Genomic DNA, 15,526 nt, shown 5'->3' with positions numbered 1-15,526 from the left:
TGGTGGTGTTGGGAATGAGGGAGAATGATTCACAATGTCCTCTCCCACTGTCTTATTCAGAAGATCTCTTAGTCGCCTCATGGCAAGTGACATGACTTCTCAGACTAAACCCAAACAGATTTCCTCTATTTTAGTGTTTCATGTTTTCCCTGGCTTAGGGGAAAGGGGAATGTTTTGTTTTAATGGATGATGCTGGTTTTCAGGTTACTAAATTTGTGAGCAATATTAAGGACACTATTATGTTATATCCTTAATTATGCTCATAATTTGAAAGCAAGGTTTGCCACATATAAGCTGCTTCTGGGTAATCAAGATTTTCCTGCAGGATTGCTTCCGTGTACATGCTGAGTTGGACCTTCTATACTTTCTCTTTCTTTCTCTTCCTTTCTTTCTTTTCTTCCCTCCCTCTCTCCCTCTTTTTCTTTTTCTTTCTTTCTCTCCCTTTCTCTTTTTCTCCCTCTTTCTCTCTCTCTCCCTCTCACCTTTTCTTTTCTTTTCTTTCTTATCAAAGCCATTGCAATAGCCACTCCAGAAAATGCCTTTGCTGATGATCTAAACAGTGTTTGGGCAGCCTTAGGTCTTCTTTACTCATTGCCCCTGATGGGCTCTGCCTGGTACCAGAGCAACTATCAACTCAAATGTCAAGAACCTGAAACAGCCCAAGAAAACAAACTCGAAGAGAAAGAAGCTCCAGGGTTTATACACTTTTAAAGGGATCCTTTAATACAGTGTTTCTCAGTCTTTTCCATGAAAGTACTCCAAAGACAGGAGAGTCAAAGAAGTCTGGGGGATAGACTGAATTACCTCCAAGTCAGAGATTTCCTTGAGGTCTCATGTTTTACCTTGAAAATTCATTTGAATTTTGAATTCTACTCTACATCTATCAGCATTTATTTTAATACAATTTGAAAAAAATACCAAGTTACACAACTTTAGCTCCAAACAATCAATTAAATTGATGGCTTAAGAAGATGTACCACATTGTTTCGGGGGCTTTTAGTCCTCCTCCAACCCCCAACCACTTCCCTGTGCTCCCCAAACATTCACATAATGAGTCTGAGGGACATTTAATTCAATTGCAGGTCACTTACTTTCTAATGAACTCTTCTCTAGCTCATCACCACCCAGGTGTGTTTTCTTATTTCTGCATCCTTCTAATTCTTTCCAGTTCCGTAAGACCAGCTTGGGCTTTACTTTTTATCAGGAGTCTTTTCTCGTCTCCCTGACCAACAATACTTTTCCTTTCTCATCTCCTTTGGCACATCTTGTTTACCTCACATATTTTTCACTCCATCATATATAATCTTTCAGTAGTTCTATTCATGTATTTTGTTTTTCTAGCTTTATTATTATTGATGTATAACATATGTAAGTTTAAGGTGTGTAAAGTGATGATTCGATACACATACACACTGCAAAACGATCACCACAGCAAGTTTAAACTCGTTTAATCCCTGAACTATGTTAGTTTTAGGGATTCAGTATTTTTGTAGATTATATTCCATTATAGGTTATTACAAGATAATGGGTGTAATTCCCTGTGCTACACAGTAGGACCTTGTTGCTTATCTATTTTATACATAGTAGTGTGTATATGTTAATCCCACACCCCTAATTTGTCCCTCCCCACTTTCCTCTTTGGTAAGTTTGTTTTCTATGTCTGTGAGTCCGTTTCCATTTTGTATATACATTCATTTGTATTATTTTTTAGATTCCACATATAAGTGATATCATATAGTATTTGTCTTTGTCTGACTAATTTCACTAAGCATATTTTCTAGGTCCATATGGACCTAGAGATACATGTGGACACACTGTTGCAAACGACAGTATTTCATTCTTTTATTATGGCTGAGTAATATTCATATATACATATAAATATAAATATATATATAAATGTTTGTGTTTATATATGTATCTCACATCTCTTCTTAATCAACAGACTACTGGGCTGACATTTGGGTTGCTTCCATATCTTGACTATTGTAAATAGTCCTGCTGTGAACAACTTTATTGGGTTATATGTTTTTTTCTTTTTTTTTAAGTTAGTCTTTTCTTTTTTTCCGGATATACACCCGAGGTGGACTTGCTGGATCATTTGGTAGTCCTAATTTTAGTTTTCTGAGGAACCTCCATACTGTTTTTCACAGTGGCTTTTTTTCATATCAATAGTGTACTAGGGTTCCCTTTTCTACACACCTTCTCCAGCATTCCTTGCCTGGCTGCTCTGGCTAGGACTTCCAAAACTATGTTATATAGAAGTGGTAATTAAGATGGGCATCCTTGCCTTGTTTCTGAATTTAGTGGGAAGGCTTTCAGCTTTTCACCACTGAGTATTATGTAGCCACGGATTTGTCACAAACGGCCTTTATTATGCTGAGATATGTTCTGTCTATACCCATTTTGATGAAAGATTTTTTATCATGTATAACACAGGAGACAGACATATAAATGAATAATTATAACAATGCTAGATGTAGGCATAGGATATAATAGAAGCAGATTTAAAAAACAGAATTCATTAAAAATTTTTACAAATTGGTTGTGTGACAAGACACATATGAATCTCCTAGTTGCTAAATATATATGTGTACATGTCAGTTTCATGCAGCATTGTTAAAGCCTTTTGAAAACTGTAAGAGTACATATTCAAAAAAAAGAAAGGAGACAAGACTTACATAGAGAAGGGCCATGTGGTGGACATCTGCATTTTCTGCCTGCTCAGCATCCATTCCCTCTTCCTATGGTGACAGCACCTTGATTCCCCGCCTCCTTTCCTCAACGCTCAGTCCATATTATGTGAACAGAAACAACTCCACTCCTATCCTACAGGTTAAGTATGTGGTCCAGGCCTGGCTGATCAGACCACTGCACTTTTCTGGCCAGAGGGACCTGTCCAGGGAGAGGTATATGGACCAGGAAAACCTAGGAGGCCAATTTCTGGGATTTTTGTGGAGCTGCTGTGAAGAGAAAAATCCCTCTTTTCTCTTGTGGTTGCTCGAAAGAACGGGAGTAATCCCAGGACTGCTGTCGGCCACAACAAGGAGCCTGAGAATAAAGCCATTTTTAAGGAAAGGGCTGAGGCATGGACAGAAGAAGATTGATGACCTCTGAGTCCCTTGAACTATTTGTGCTACATCTAACTGCCTAGACTTCTCCCATATACTCATGCTTCCCTCCCTCCCCCTCCTTCTTCCCTTCCCCTTCAAAATATTAGTGTTGTGTTTGTCACCTGTCACCAGAAAGCTCTAACTAATATCGTACAGAAGGAACCAAACTCAAAAAGCAGGTTTGAGGGGAAAGTATCAACAAGAAGGCCAGCAACACTGAAGCTAAGCATCCATCTGAAAAAGAATAAAATACTGCCATTTGCAGCAACATGGATGGACTTGGAGATCATCATTCTAAGTGAGGTAAGCCAGAAAGATAAAGAAAAATACCATATGATATCACTCATATATGGAATCTAAAAAAAAAATAAAAAGGAAAAGAAAAAGAAAAAAGAGGACACTAATGAACTCACCTACAAAACAGAAACAGATGCGCAGACACAGTAAATAATTTTATGGTTACTGGGGGGAATGGGTGGGAAGGGATAAATCTGGGAGTCTGAGATTTGCAAAGGTTAACCACTATATATAAAAGTAGATAAAAACAAATTTTTCTGCATAGCACAGGGAACTATCTTCAATATCTTGTAATAACCTTTAATGAAAAAGAATATGAAAACAAATATATGTATGTATATGCATGACTCGGACATTGTGCTGTACACCAGAAATTGACACATTGTAACTGACTGTACCTCAATTAAAAAAAAAAGTGATGGGGAAGAAGACGAGATAAGGTAGGAGCAGCCCACTGGATGGTAAGCAGTCTCGACACCTCAGTTCAGAGTCTACTAAGCAGAGAAAGGAGAATCAGTGCATTTTTACCATGAGTACATATTTAAATATTAGGAAGTCATAGTAGCATCAACTGGAATCAGGCAAAAAGAACAGTTAGGAGGAAACTGCAGTAATTCAGAAGATGGGGGGAGGACGCAGATCTGGACCAGGGCAGCGACAACCTGAGAAGTATGAACAGACGAGCCAGTGGGGATGAGGGACTGCGCAAGGACAGGAAGGACAAAGATTAATGAAAAGGGATACAAGTGGACTAAGTTAATCAAGAACTAAGTCTACCCACACTAAATCTAAAAACAGTCGGTCTATAGACAGTTGCTGGCAGTACCCTCAGAATGCAACAGAAGAACGTAACATGGTACCTATTACTTAAAGACTTTAGAAGCCTATTCTAACTCCCAATTTAGAAGTAGAATAAATAAACATATTGTTTACCCTATGACATGGGGCTTAGAGTATGTAAAAGCTATCAGTACCACCAACAAAAAAGCAAACTTCCTGAAACCTTCAATTGGGCTAAAAACTACTGTAACTTTAGTCTGGTTTCATGCTAGCTGGGCAGTATTTTTAACAATGAATCACTCTCATGAATGATTTTATTTAAAAGACTCTGTGTTGATTATTAATTTCTCATCCAGGGTGCATAAAGGAGTTAAACCTTTTGTCTTAATTTACCAGCCAGAACTCCACATACTAGTGTCAATTTAATTGGATTTAAAAGTGTTGAATTCTTGTCTTACTTAATTTAACCGGTTTTAAGAGTTTAGAAAAATATTTATACACAGAAAAAATGCAACAATATTTAAGAGTAACAGTCATTCTGAAAAAAAATTGGGATGTGTCAGGACTAGACAGGTTTGGAGTATATTAACTAATTGTGGTTTTTAATTTTTTAAAAGCCAGATGCTAAACCAAAATTCTGGGGTCTGCTTATTTGTCTCTTTAAATCTGCTGAGGAATCAGAATATCTCTTTACATTTCCTTCCTCAGGCTTGTGGGGTGTGGAGTCTTTCCAGTCTGAGCTACATATTCTTTGATCTAACTTTTTACTTTGAGTTCCTATTAAGGACAATTCTTGCTATTAGTTTCTCCAAGAAACGTCAGTACTTTGTATGTTCCTCCTGGACCACAGGGCCACCGTCAGAGCAGTAACGAAGGCTGACACCTCAGGTGGGAATATATTTCAAGGAAAGGCCAATAAAGCATCTTTGAAGATACAGGTTATTGGAAATTGTGCCCGTTGTTCTAATCTTAGCATAAATTAAATTTAGTTGCATTAATTAGCAGGTTTTAATGTCTACTGTATTAAACAATGTTTTAAAATCATGGGGATTTGACTCAAATCAGTTCTTGGGCTCTCTGAGACCTGACCAAAAGAAGAAAAACAAGTACCCCCAAAGATCTGGAAAGCACAGACGTGTAACAGCCTCATCACACAAGCTTGCAGGCTTATATCAGCTCTCTTCAGGCAGTTCAGCACTTTTTTTCAGTGGTCATCACCCTGAAGCACTACCTCTTCCACATAATTCACACATTGGACAGGAATGTGGAAATCACCTGTAAAGTTTACAGCTTGGTTGAAGTAAAAAACTTTATTTAAAAGGGGATGTTTGAATAAAGGCTCTGTTGCAACTGCTAACATATATAAATGCCTAATGCTAGCAATTTTTTTAAACTCCAGAGTCTTTTCTCATCACAAAGAAAACTGAAAAAAACTTTAAATCACAATTTTTATATGTGATTTAAATTTAAATCTTTTTAATTTTAAAATGAAAAATTACAAATCACAAAACTTGTAAATGAAAATTATGAATAATTATAACGAATCTAGATTATTTATTTTGGGAAATAAATTTACACTGGGAAACTAGGCAGCACACACACAACCACATAAATAATGTATGCTGTCACTTTGTTGCCAAAGAGATGGGCTTCTCTCACAGGCATTGTCCTCAGATCCCTCCTCAAGACCGTGGGGACCGTGTGTCTGCAATTGCTGGGAGTGGCCTCTGGATGACAGTGTTCTCTTAAATTTGCATCTTGGTCCTCAAGACAGTTTCTAAGCAAAAATTAGACTTTGGGGGACTCAAAGAATTATCTCTTTCAATAAGTAATGTCTTAGCGTTCTCAACTCCTTAGTAGCTCTGTGGCTTACAGCAAGTTAGTTAACTTCTCTGAGTCTCAGTGTCCTTTTCCTTACAAGGAGGATTCTATTATTAAACTTGGAAAGGAGTCACGAGGATTAGAGATGAAAATGATGATTAAGCAATACTATTATTTATGGAAAACCTAATGTGAATAGACACTGTAGGGGAACTTGACAAGTGACATCTCACTAGTCCTTCCAAATACCCTATAATGTAGGTATTAGCACTCTCTCTTTAGAGACAAGAAAAGTAAAGCTCAGAATAATCAGAACAGAGCCTGAGTCCCACAGCAAGTCAGCGGTAAAACTGGGATTTTTCTTTTTAGCATATAATACAAGTAAATTCCTAGAAAATTGCTTTGCACATTGTAAATATTGGTGATTTTTAAACTTCATTTATTACTCTTAATGCTGTAACTATTAAATTTTATATAGCTGGTACCTGAAAGGCATAACATTTTAAAGTACTATTTCTAAGATGACTTAAAATAGATACAAAAATCTATTATGATCTAGTTGATCAGATACCTTAATTTTTCCCCAAAGTGTATTTGAGAAAGGCCAAAGAGAAGATCTGTAAATAAAAGTTTATGGTCAATTAAATGTGGAAAATGCTATATAGTTCATTCTTCTCCTGGAGATTCACAAGAAACGTTAGCACATCAAAGGCTCTGAGATGTCTCCCAGTAAAGAAAACTGTTCATCTAATTTAACCCAAAGTTTTCAAATGCATTTCTCGAAGAAATTCTTTCTCCACACAATATTTGTGACCACCTCTTGAAATCAGTGTGCTGAGGAAAACATTTGGGAAAAAAATGAATCTATTGAAATTCTTCTTCCCAATTGAGCATGTCATGTTTTGACAGGTCTTCTTTTTCTGCCAACTCAACTCCCTGCTGTGGATGTGCTGTGAAGTGACAGGGCTGACAATAAAATTTTTCTGATACTTAACTGGTAAACCTAAGTTTCTCTCAGGCTCTTCTTGCTACAGCACAGCATTGTTTCTACTTCCCTTCACGATGCAGTCACAGGTAAAATTTCAACCCTTTCCTAGAACTCCTGCTTGTAGCATTTCTCAGATTTCCTTATAGACCTTATCTTCCCCACCATTCAATGGCCTCTAAAGTTTCACTGACTCTAACTTAGACCTTATTGAGATCTGATTTGTCATGTGTTTATGACTCCACAATTAAATTATAAGTTACTTAGTGTCTGGAGGTATGCACTGCACCTCTGTGAATCCCTACAAGAGCGTGAACACAGAGCACTGCTCATTCACTCATTCATTCCTTCAACAAATATGCATGGAGCACGTCCCATGCGCAGGTACTGTTCTCAGGGCTGGGGCATAGCAGTGCCCCAGCAAGGCTAACATTTTTACTCTGCTGGAGCTGTCATTGCACTAGGGGAGACAGATAAATAAGTGTTTGAGTAAGCACTTAATACAATGTCAGATAAGAATTAGGGGTGTGAAGCAATAAGGGATGTGAAAGAAGAAATGAGGAGAGGTTACATCAGCTTGGAAAGACCTCTCCAAAGAGGGGCTATTTAAGTTGAAATCTGAATAACAGGAAAGAGTCAGCCTTGCAAAGAGAAGGTCAAAAAGAAGAGTGTTCTAGATGAGAGGGAACAAACAGGGCGATGGCTGGAGGCTGGGTGAATTTGCTAGGTCAGCGAAACAGCAGTAAGGCCAATGAGGCTGAAGCCTATGTCATGGTAAGTCAGGGGAATCGTTAGGAGATCAGCTTCGAGTGGTGGGTATGGGCTAGACTGCGGTAAGGAACTGGACTTTATTTTAGGTGATACGGAAGCTATGGAGCGTTGCAGGCATGGGGATGACCTAAGTATGTTTTCACAATGTTAAAAGACCACTCTGACTGCAGGGTAACGAATGAAATGTTGGGAGTCAAGGGAGCAATCAGGAGGCCAGGTGCAGGTTCTTTTAGTAGCCGAGGCAAGTCATGATGGTGATTTAGAAAAGGGTGGTGGCAGGAGAGCCAAGGAAGTGGACAAGTTCTGTATGTACTTTGGTGACAGAGAGAGCAGGATTTGCTGCCTTGAGCAAACTAGAGGATGTGATATTTCCTTGATGGGGAGAGATGGGGGTGGGATTCCTCCCAGGGAGAGGAATGACCCTGGGAGGAAGGGTGGGGACAGGAACCAAAAATCCTTTCTGAGCATGTTAAGGAAGGTTGAGTCTGTAGGACATCCAGGGATATGTGTCGGTTTTACCTGATTCTGAAGCTCAAAGGAAAGGGCAGGTCTAGATACACACATTTGGGAGTCACTGACACAAAAATAGTATTTAAAGTCATGAGACCACATGAGATCATCTAGGGAGAAAATGTGATCCCAAAGCCCCTCAAAATTTGGGAGTAGTCCAGGAGAAGAGGAGTGAACAAGAGAGAAGGAGAGGAAGAGAGAGAAAGGGAAGTCAAAACAGTAGACAGAAACCCAGCAGAAGGTGGTGTTGAGAAGTCCAAGAAAATAAAGCACAGCTGGAGGGAAGGAGTAGTCAGCTGAGCGAATGCCAAAGATCTACATGAAGACAGGGGAGGAGCCGCTGGGTTGGTCAACATGGAGGCAGTCAGAGCAGGGGCAGGGGAGGGCTGATGCCTGGAGCTGGGAAGAGTGGGTTGAAGGAAGAATGAGAGGCGAGGACTGATAAACATTCAACGTTGGTAGACTAACTCTTCAAGAAGTTTTGCTGTGAAGAGGAGCAGAGAAGTGAGGTAGCAGTTAGAAGGTGCATTGCTTTCAAGAAAGGGCTTCTTCCCCCAACCCCAAGATGGGGGATCCTAGAGTTTAGCTCTACAGAATCCAAAGGAAAGAGGAAGGATGTAGAAAAGAGAAGGACTAACTGAACACACAAATATTTGTATACTTATTACAGATTTTTTAAATGCATTTGATTCACATTAGACTGAACAGGAAGTTGTTTTCCAGCCTATGAGTTGTAATTGTGACAATCTTCAGGAAATAAAACTGAGTGGTAATAATAATAACAATATTAACTTAGTTTGTGTCTAGGGCTTATTATGTGCCAGGTATTGTTTTATGTGCCTCTTAGCTTCTTTATTCCTCCAAATTACAATAATTATTCTCACATTACACTTAATGAGGAAACTGAGCTACAGAGAGAGTAAGTAAATTGTCTAGTGTGGTATAGGCAGAAAGTGATGGAACCAGGATTCACACTCAAATAATATGACTCTGAAGCCTTAACGACCAGGATCAAGTGGTAAAAGGTTTTACATGTGCTGGCATTTCCTCAGTTCATGACATGTTTTATGATTCACCTCCTTTCAGTTACCTCTTCTTTAAGGGTATGTGGTTATAGAAAAGAATGAAAGGGAATTATTTTTCAACAAGTTGGGGCAATCTTAGGAGATGGTCAAGCTAATAGATGAGGGCAGCAATTCCATCACAATTGTTCCTTTCGGAATATTTTATAAACACTTACTACACATTAAAATACAATATATTTTCTAAAGTTAGTATAATTTTTTCCATCCAAGTATTCCTTCTATAAACACATTTGATGTGCATTTATATATTTCTTTAATGGCTATATGATATTCAATTATTGAGATGTACCACAGTTTATTTAACCCATCAAATATATATGCATATGTGTGCTTATGTATTTATATCAGAAGTCCAAGTTCTTGGCAGAGAAATTAGAAAACGCAGCTTAGCAAAAAGAACTCCACTCATTCTTTCATTTAATAAATATTACCAAGTGTCCATTTTATGTCACACAACCATTATAAATCATGCTTTCTAATACTATTTAAAAGCATGAGGAAATGCAAAGGAAAAACTGCAGGATATAAAACTAGATGGAAAGTATGTGAAAACTAGTAAAAAAAAAAAAAATTAAATCACACATACACACACATGAGAAGTGGGGGGTGAAAATGTAAGCAGTAGTTATTATTTCTGGGTGGTGAGATATTAAGGATGATTTTTACTTTCTTTTGCTTGTCTCTTCCCCATTATTTTTCTATAATGAACATATATTACTTTAACACTCAGAAAAATGTTATTTCAAAAATTAAATATTTCCACATATTACTCTGAGAGCACATGCATTACCAGACATCTGATTTGAAGCTAAAATGGAATCCATTAAGATTAGTAAGGCACAGGGGATATGAGGACATTTTTATTATTTCAATTACTCAATAATAATGCTCCAAATTACTCCACTGCCAGGAATACCGTTCAGGGTGTGTGTGTGTGTGTGTGTGTGTGTGGGTGGGTGGGTGTGTGTGGGTGTGTGTGTGTGGTGGGGCAGTACAGAATTATGCAAGCTAATTAGTATATATTTAACAAATGATGGACAATTAACATGCAGCTTCTTGCCATTAGATCTTCCTAGCAGAGGAAGAAACAAAGAGAGATCCTGGAGACATTTCCAAGGGAAAAAGTTCCCTGAAGCACAGGTAGAAAATTCAGACCCTCTGCTGCATCCCTTTGTTCAGGTTATACCTTTAAGATGCATCTTTTCTTTTAAACTTTCTATTGCAGAAAGTTATGAACTTTATATATATCTGAGTGCTTAAAAAGATGACTAATAAACCCCATATCCCCATCACTCAGCTTCAATAATTATCAACATTTCAAAGATTTTCCTTAAATTACTTATCTTTCATTAGGAGGAAACAATAATACTTATGGACAGGAAAACTATGTTTGTAAAAGCATTTTTAAACACTAAATTAAAAAGAAATGGTTAAAAATCTCACTGTGCAGATCTGAACCAAACTTTGAGTAAGTCCCCAAATTGTTTCTGAGGCCTGCTGATGCGACGACCACCCTTCCCACTCAGTCTGCCCTGCCTCTCTCATGGCTGTCTGCGTGCATTATCACACGTGGGAAATGGAAGGACTAAAACAAAGAAAGCAGTAAACCAGGAACCGTGAGGCCACAGGACAGAACTAGGGGATTAGTGAGCGCTCACCCAGGGCAAGTGTGGACCAGAAGTCAGCCTGGGCACAAGGCAGCAGGGCTGGGCAGCCCCTTTCAGGGAGGTCATGAAGCAGGGTGCATGGTGCACTATCCAAGTGTCACCCGGTTGTACCTACCCAGACTGTTGTCGCTGCTTGTGGGCCAGGAGGCAATTCTGTCCCTCAGCTTCTTCTTTTTACAGCAGTTGTCTGACTTCTCAGAAAGGCCTACTTCCTCCTTCCTAATTTCTCTGACGAGCTGCATGCGGCGCCTTGTAAAATCCTGAAAGGAAATCTTTCCGTTTTCATCTGCGCCCAGTTGGTTCATGATCTCAGCTACAGACTCTTCCATATTCAGCTGGCGACAGACCATCAACAAGTCATTTCTACAGAAGGGGTTGAAGAGAAGAAAAACTTGTTAGGAGAGACATTTGAGCTGGAGAAAATGGTTAATGGGAAGAAAAAAAAGGAGTATTTCTTGAATATATCCACACGTAGGAAAACTACTTCACCATTCTCATTGCTCCTGGAAAAGTGGTAAGTGTGCAAAAAGATCTGTTTCACTTGGATTATTCTAGACAAGAACTTTATTATTATTTGGAAGAGTGAGGCAACTTTAAATCCTTTGTTCTCTTTTTCTTCCTGTGTCCACACCCTTCCCTCCTTTTTTCTTTTGAAATTGATGAATTACCTGTAGAGTATAGCACTGTAACCTCACCGCAAGATAAAGTTTCAGAACATAGAAAAGATACTGTTTCTACTCTTGGCAGAGTTTAAAATCTAGTCAAATTGTAGAAGAACAACAAAGGTTTCAACAAGCTTGGTTTTCAGCTTTCTGGACCAACCAGCTAATTTTAGTGCTTCTTTAAAATGTTATTTAATCTCGACTTTCATGACTCTGTGCTCACCTCCCTCTGGTTTTTCCTGATTTTCTTTGAGTATTTTCTACCTTCCCATCAGCAATTAGTAACCCCTAAGCCTTAGAGCAGGGATCAAATTCCCAAATGTCTTCCAGGTCTAGGACATAATGTAAATGTGTGACGTGGGTGGATCTAAGACAAGAGGGGTAGGTGGAGTCTGTGGATGGATTAGAGAAGAATATTCAGCATATAGGTTCTCAAACTAAAGAAACAGAAAGAAGAATAAAAGGAATAAAAACAACAACGCTATGCTGGCCAAGAACGTTTATGGAGGACGTACCATTTGACTCTGGACATATACGTCTTGTTCTTTTCTCTCTTTCTAAACTCCTTGGGGAAATAGTTTGTTCATATTGCTCCAGCTGTAAGTCTCAATAAAGGTCAAAGGATTATAAATTTAAGAGCTGGAAGAGACATTAGGCTATGACAACAAAGAAAGTTAATTAGTGCTCCTGTGTCACCATGCCACCAAATCCAATCATCTGGAGAACACAATTTGATGTTTGCTGATACTTGAAGCCTAACCATGGAAAGACCAACTCTTCTCCTCCAGTCGCTCTTCACAAATTCCTTCTGGTCAACACTAGCGTGATTCCCCAAGTTCCCTAGGCTCACAGAATTGTAGACATTTTTAATATCGTCTCATTCACTCTGTTTTAACCCTAATTTCCCCATCCTGGTTCCCAGTGTTCAATTTATCACCAAATTTCTGTTGGTCCTGTCCCTGAAATGCTTTTTATTTTTTATTGAAGTGTAGGTGATTTACAATGTTGTGTTAGCTTCTGGTGTACAGCATAGTGATTCAGCTATATATATAAAAAGAATATATATATATTCTTTTTCATTATAGATTATTACAAGCTATTGAATGTAGTTCCCTGTGCTATACAGTCTGATCTTGTTTATCTATTCTGTATATAGTAGTTTGGGTCTGCTAATCTCAAACTCCTAATTCATCCCTCCTCTCCTATTTGAAATGCTTTTCTATTTACTCTTAACTATGTTTTCCAATATGCAGAACACTCTCCAAGACCTTCTTCTCAGTTTACACCAGGTCTGTTACATTAGCACATTTAGCTGTTCCCCTTGCTTCCACATGCCATCCTATCTTCATGTTTCATAAAGATTTTGACACAGAGCTATATGTGTTATTTTATCTTGTTTGTGTGTCTGTGTATATATGTATATTATATAGTGTTTATGTGTGTATATGTATGTTTTTATTTATAAGATAGATAATGGGTAGATGGATAAATGTATAAACATGGAAGGAGGTATGGTAGATTAAACTATTAGTCCTAATTTTTCACTTCCCTGCAGAACTGTTGTACATCCATACACTTGCCTTGGCCTTGGGGCCCTTCTCCACCCTTTTAACCTCAGACTTGACATCTAACTTAGCCTCTGGGATATATGTGTCCAGTTTATCCCAAATTGGGCTTGTCCATTTTTGCTCCTGCCATCATTATGAGAATAACAAACCATGGTAGCTATTAACCCTCTAGCCTGGGCCCCAAAATGAGTCACCTCAGCTGATCTGCAGACCTGTAGCCTAAGAAGAACCACTTCAGCTGAACCAAAGATGTGTGATCAAGAGTAAATTCTTATTGTTTATGCCAGTGAGATTTTGTGGTCGTTCCCCAGCAATAGCTAACTGATACAATGGAATGATTTTTTTTATGCATTCATATGCTTATTTTTTTTGCCCTTCCCTGACATTCGACTGGACTTGTCAAAGATAGGGGTGATTATGATTGGTAAAGCAGGAATGCAAACAAAAAGAAAGGGTCAATGTTCAAGTCCTACATTCTAAAATAAGAATTTCTTTTTTATGGTTTTAGATAATAGTCTTAAAAATTAGGCTTGCTGGGAGACAAGAAGTTTCTTAATTTTCATAAGTTCACATAATAAGATGTTAATATTTTCTGATTTTAGTATATGTGCTGCCAAAGCGAGCACAATATTTTCTGAATAGTAGGAATATGATGCTTTCATTTTCTTATTTTTGCCCATCTGTATTTGTAACTTTCTACAACATACTACACTACTTTCATAAATTCCTATGTCATTTTTTTAGGTTTTAAAAATGAGGATAATAGTAAGTTAGAGAAAGATCAATATCACATGACACAAATGAACTTATTTACAAACCAGAAATAGTCTCACAGACATGGAAAACAAACTATGGTTACCAAAGGGGAACAGGGTGGGGAGGGATAAATTAGGAGTTGCAATTAACATACACACACCACTATATATAAAACAGATAAAGAACAAAGACCTACTGTACAGCACAGGGAACTATATACACTATCTTGTAATAACCTATAACAGAAAAGTATCTGAAAAGGAATGTATAAAATATATATATATATACGACTGGATCATTTGCTATACACCTGAAACTAACACAACACTGTAAATCAACTATACTTCAATTAAACAAACGTTAAAAAAAAATAAGGATAATAATAGCACCTGCCTCTTAGGGTAGTTCTGAGGGTAAATGCATGTAAAGCACATAGTTCCTGGCACAGAGTAAGTACTGAATAATAGTAGCCATTATTAAGATTATTTTGTAATTATTGATCATAAACCTTTCACAATGCCCCAGTTTCATGACTAAGTCTTTAGCAATTAAGCCCAAATTGCTCGGGGGGGAAATAACGCTTACTGAGTTGAACTGACTCCCTTGCTAAGGGGAACCATCCTTCTGCAGAGGCTCGCTGGTCTCCCTGCCTGGGGCCCACTTACACTTTCCAACAATGGGCACCCTGCTGAGAAACTCAAGTCTGTCCAAGCTTGAGATGCTCCATTCTACAAAAAGCAGCTCAAAAAAGAATCTGTGTGCTAGAAATGCCAACTCAGAGGAGAATGTGTAATAACAGCACTTCTATTTAAAAAAATGTGGGCCACTGAGAGGCTGACGTAAAATATGAAAAACAAAATATAGGGGATTCTACTAAATTAAGTCAGGTTATAATCTTTAAACAGAAGTGCTAATTTTCTAAAAACTAAATCAAAGCTAAATTCTTTCAGGATAGAGATAGAGAACTAGCAATAACAACGAACAAACTTGCAGGGAAAATGCAATTATCCTCAGGTTAAACATAAAGATACAAAGGCTGAAAGAGTCCCAGAGCCCAGACGTGGCAGAGCCAGGAATCCAAACCCAAGCAGTCTGATCCCAAAGCCCTTGCCCTTTCCATGGACCAAACACTTCCTTGGATGTCCACAATACTTACATTTTGTGCTCAGAACACAAAAAACGACAGCAGTAATATGAGCAGCTTGATAATCAACAATCATTAATTAATAATACTTTTATATTAAACTAGAAAGACTACATACATCTATATAAGTGCTACCTGCCTATGTTAAATGTGAATAGGAATAATGTTACATTTTGTTATCCACATAAGAAAACAGTTGTAAGAGAGAAAAATACGTAAAAGATAACAACACAATTGAAAAATAGGCAAACGATGTGAACAAAATATTAACAAAAAAGAAAACCTGAATGGCTGATAAAGATGTGGCAAGATTCTCAGCCTCGATAAACATAGTGAAATGCAAATTAAAACAAACAATGGGATACCATTC

General features: G+C 37.9%; 1 protein-coding gene across 1 annotated transcript in view; it reads right to left on the bottom strand.

Moving 5' to 3' along the window:
• Nucleotides 1-15,526, bottom strand: part of MCC (MCC regulator of WNT signaling pathway) — a 386,552-nt gene that overhangs the window by 295,124 nt on the left and 75,902 nt on the right. The window contains exon 3 of the mRNA XM_074360457.1: nt 11,142-11,389. Within this exon, the coding sequence (XP_074216558.1) occupies nt 11,142-11,389 (248 nt within the window). The remainder of the gene's footprint in view (nt 1-11,141; nt 11,390-15,526) is intronic.

The sequence above is a fragment of the Camelus bactrianus genome, chromosome 3 (assembly GCF_048773025.1).
Source record: "Camelus bactrianus isolate YW-2024 breed Bactrian camel chromosome 3, ASM4877302v1, whole genome shotgun sequence".
In the NCBI taxonomy this organism is placed as follows: domain Eukaryota; kingdom Metazoa; phylum Chordata; class Mammalia; order Artiodactyla; family Camelidae; genus Camelus; species Camelus bactrianus.
This window is presented reverse-complemented; position numbering and strand designations above follow the sequence as displayed.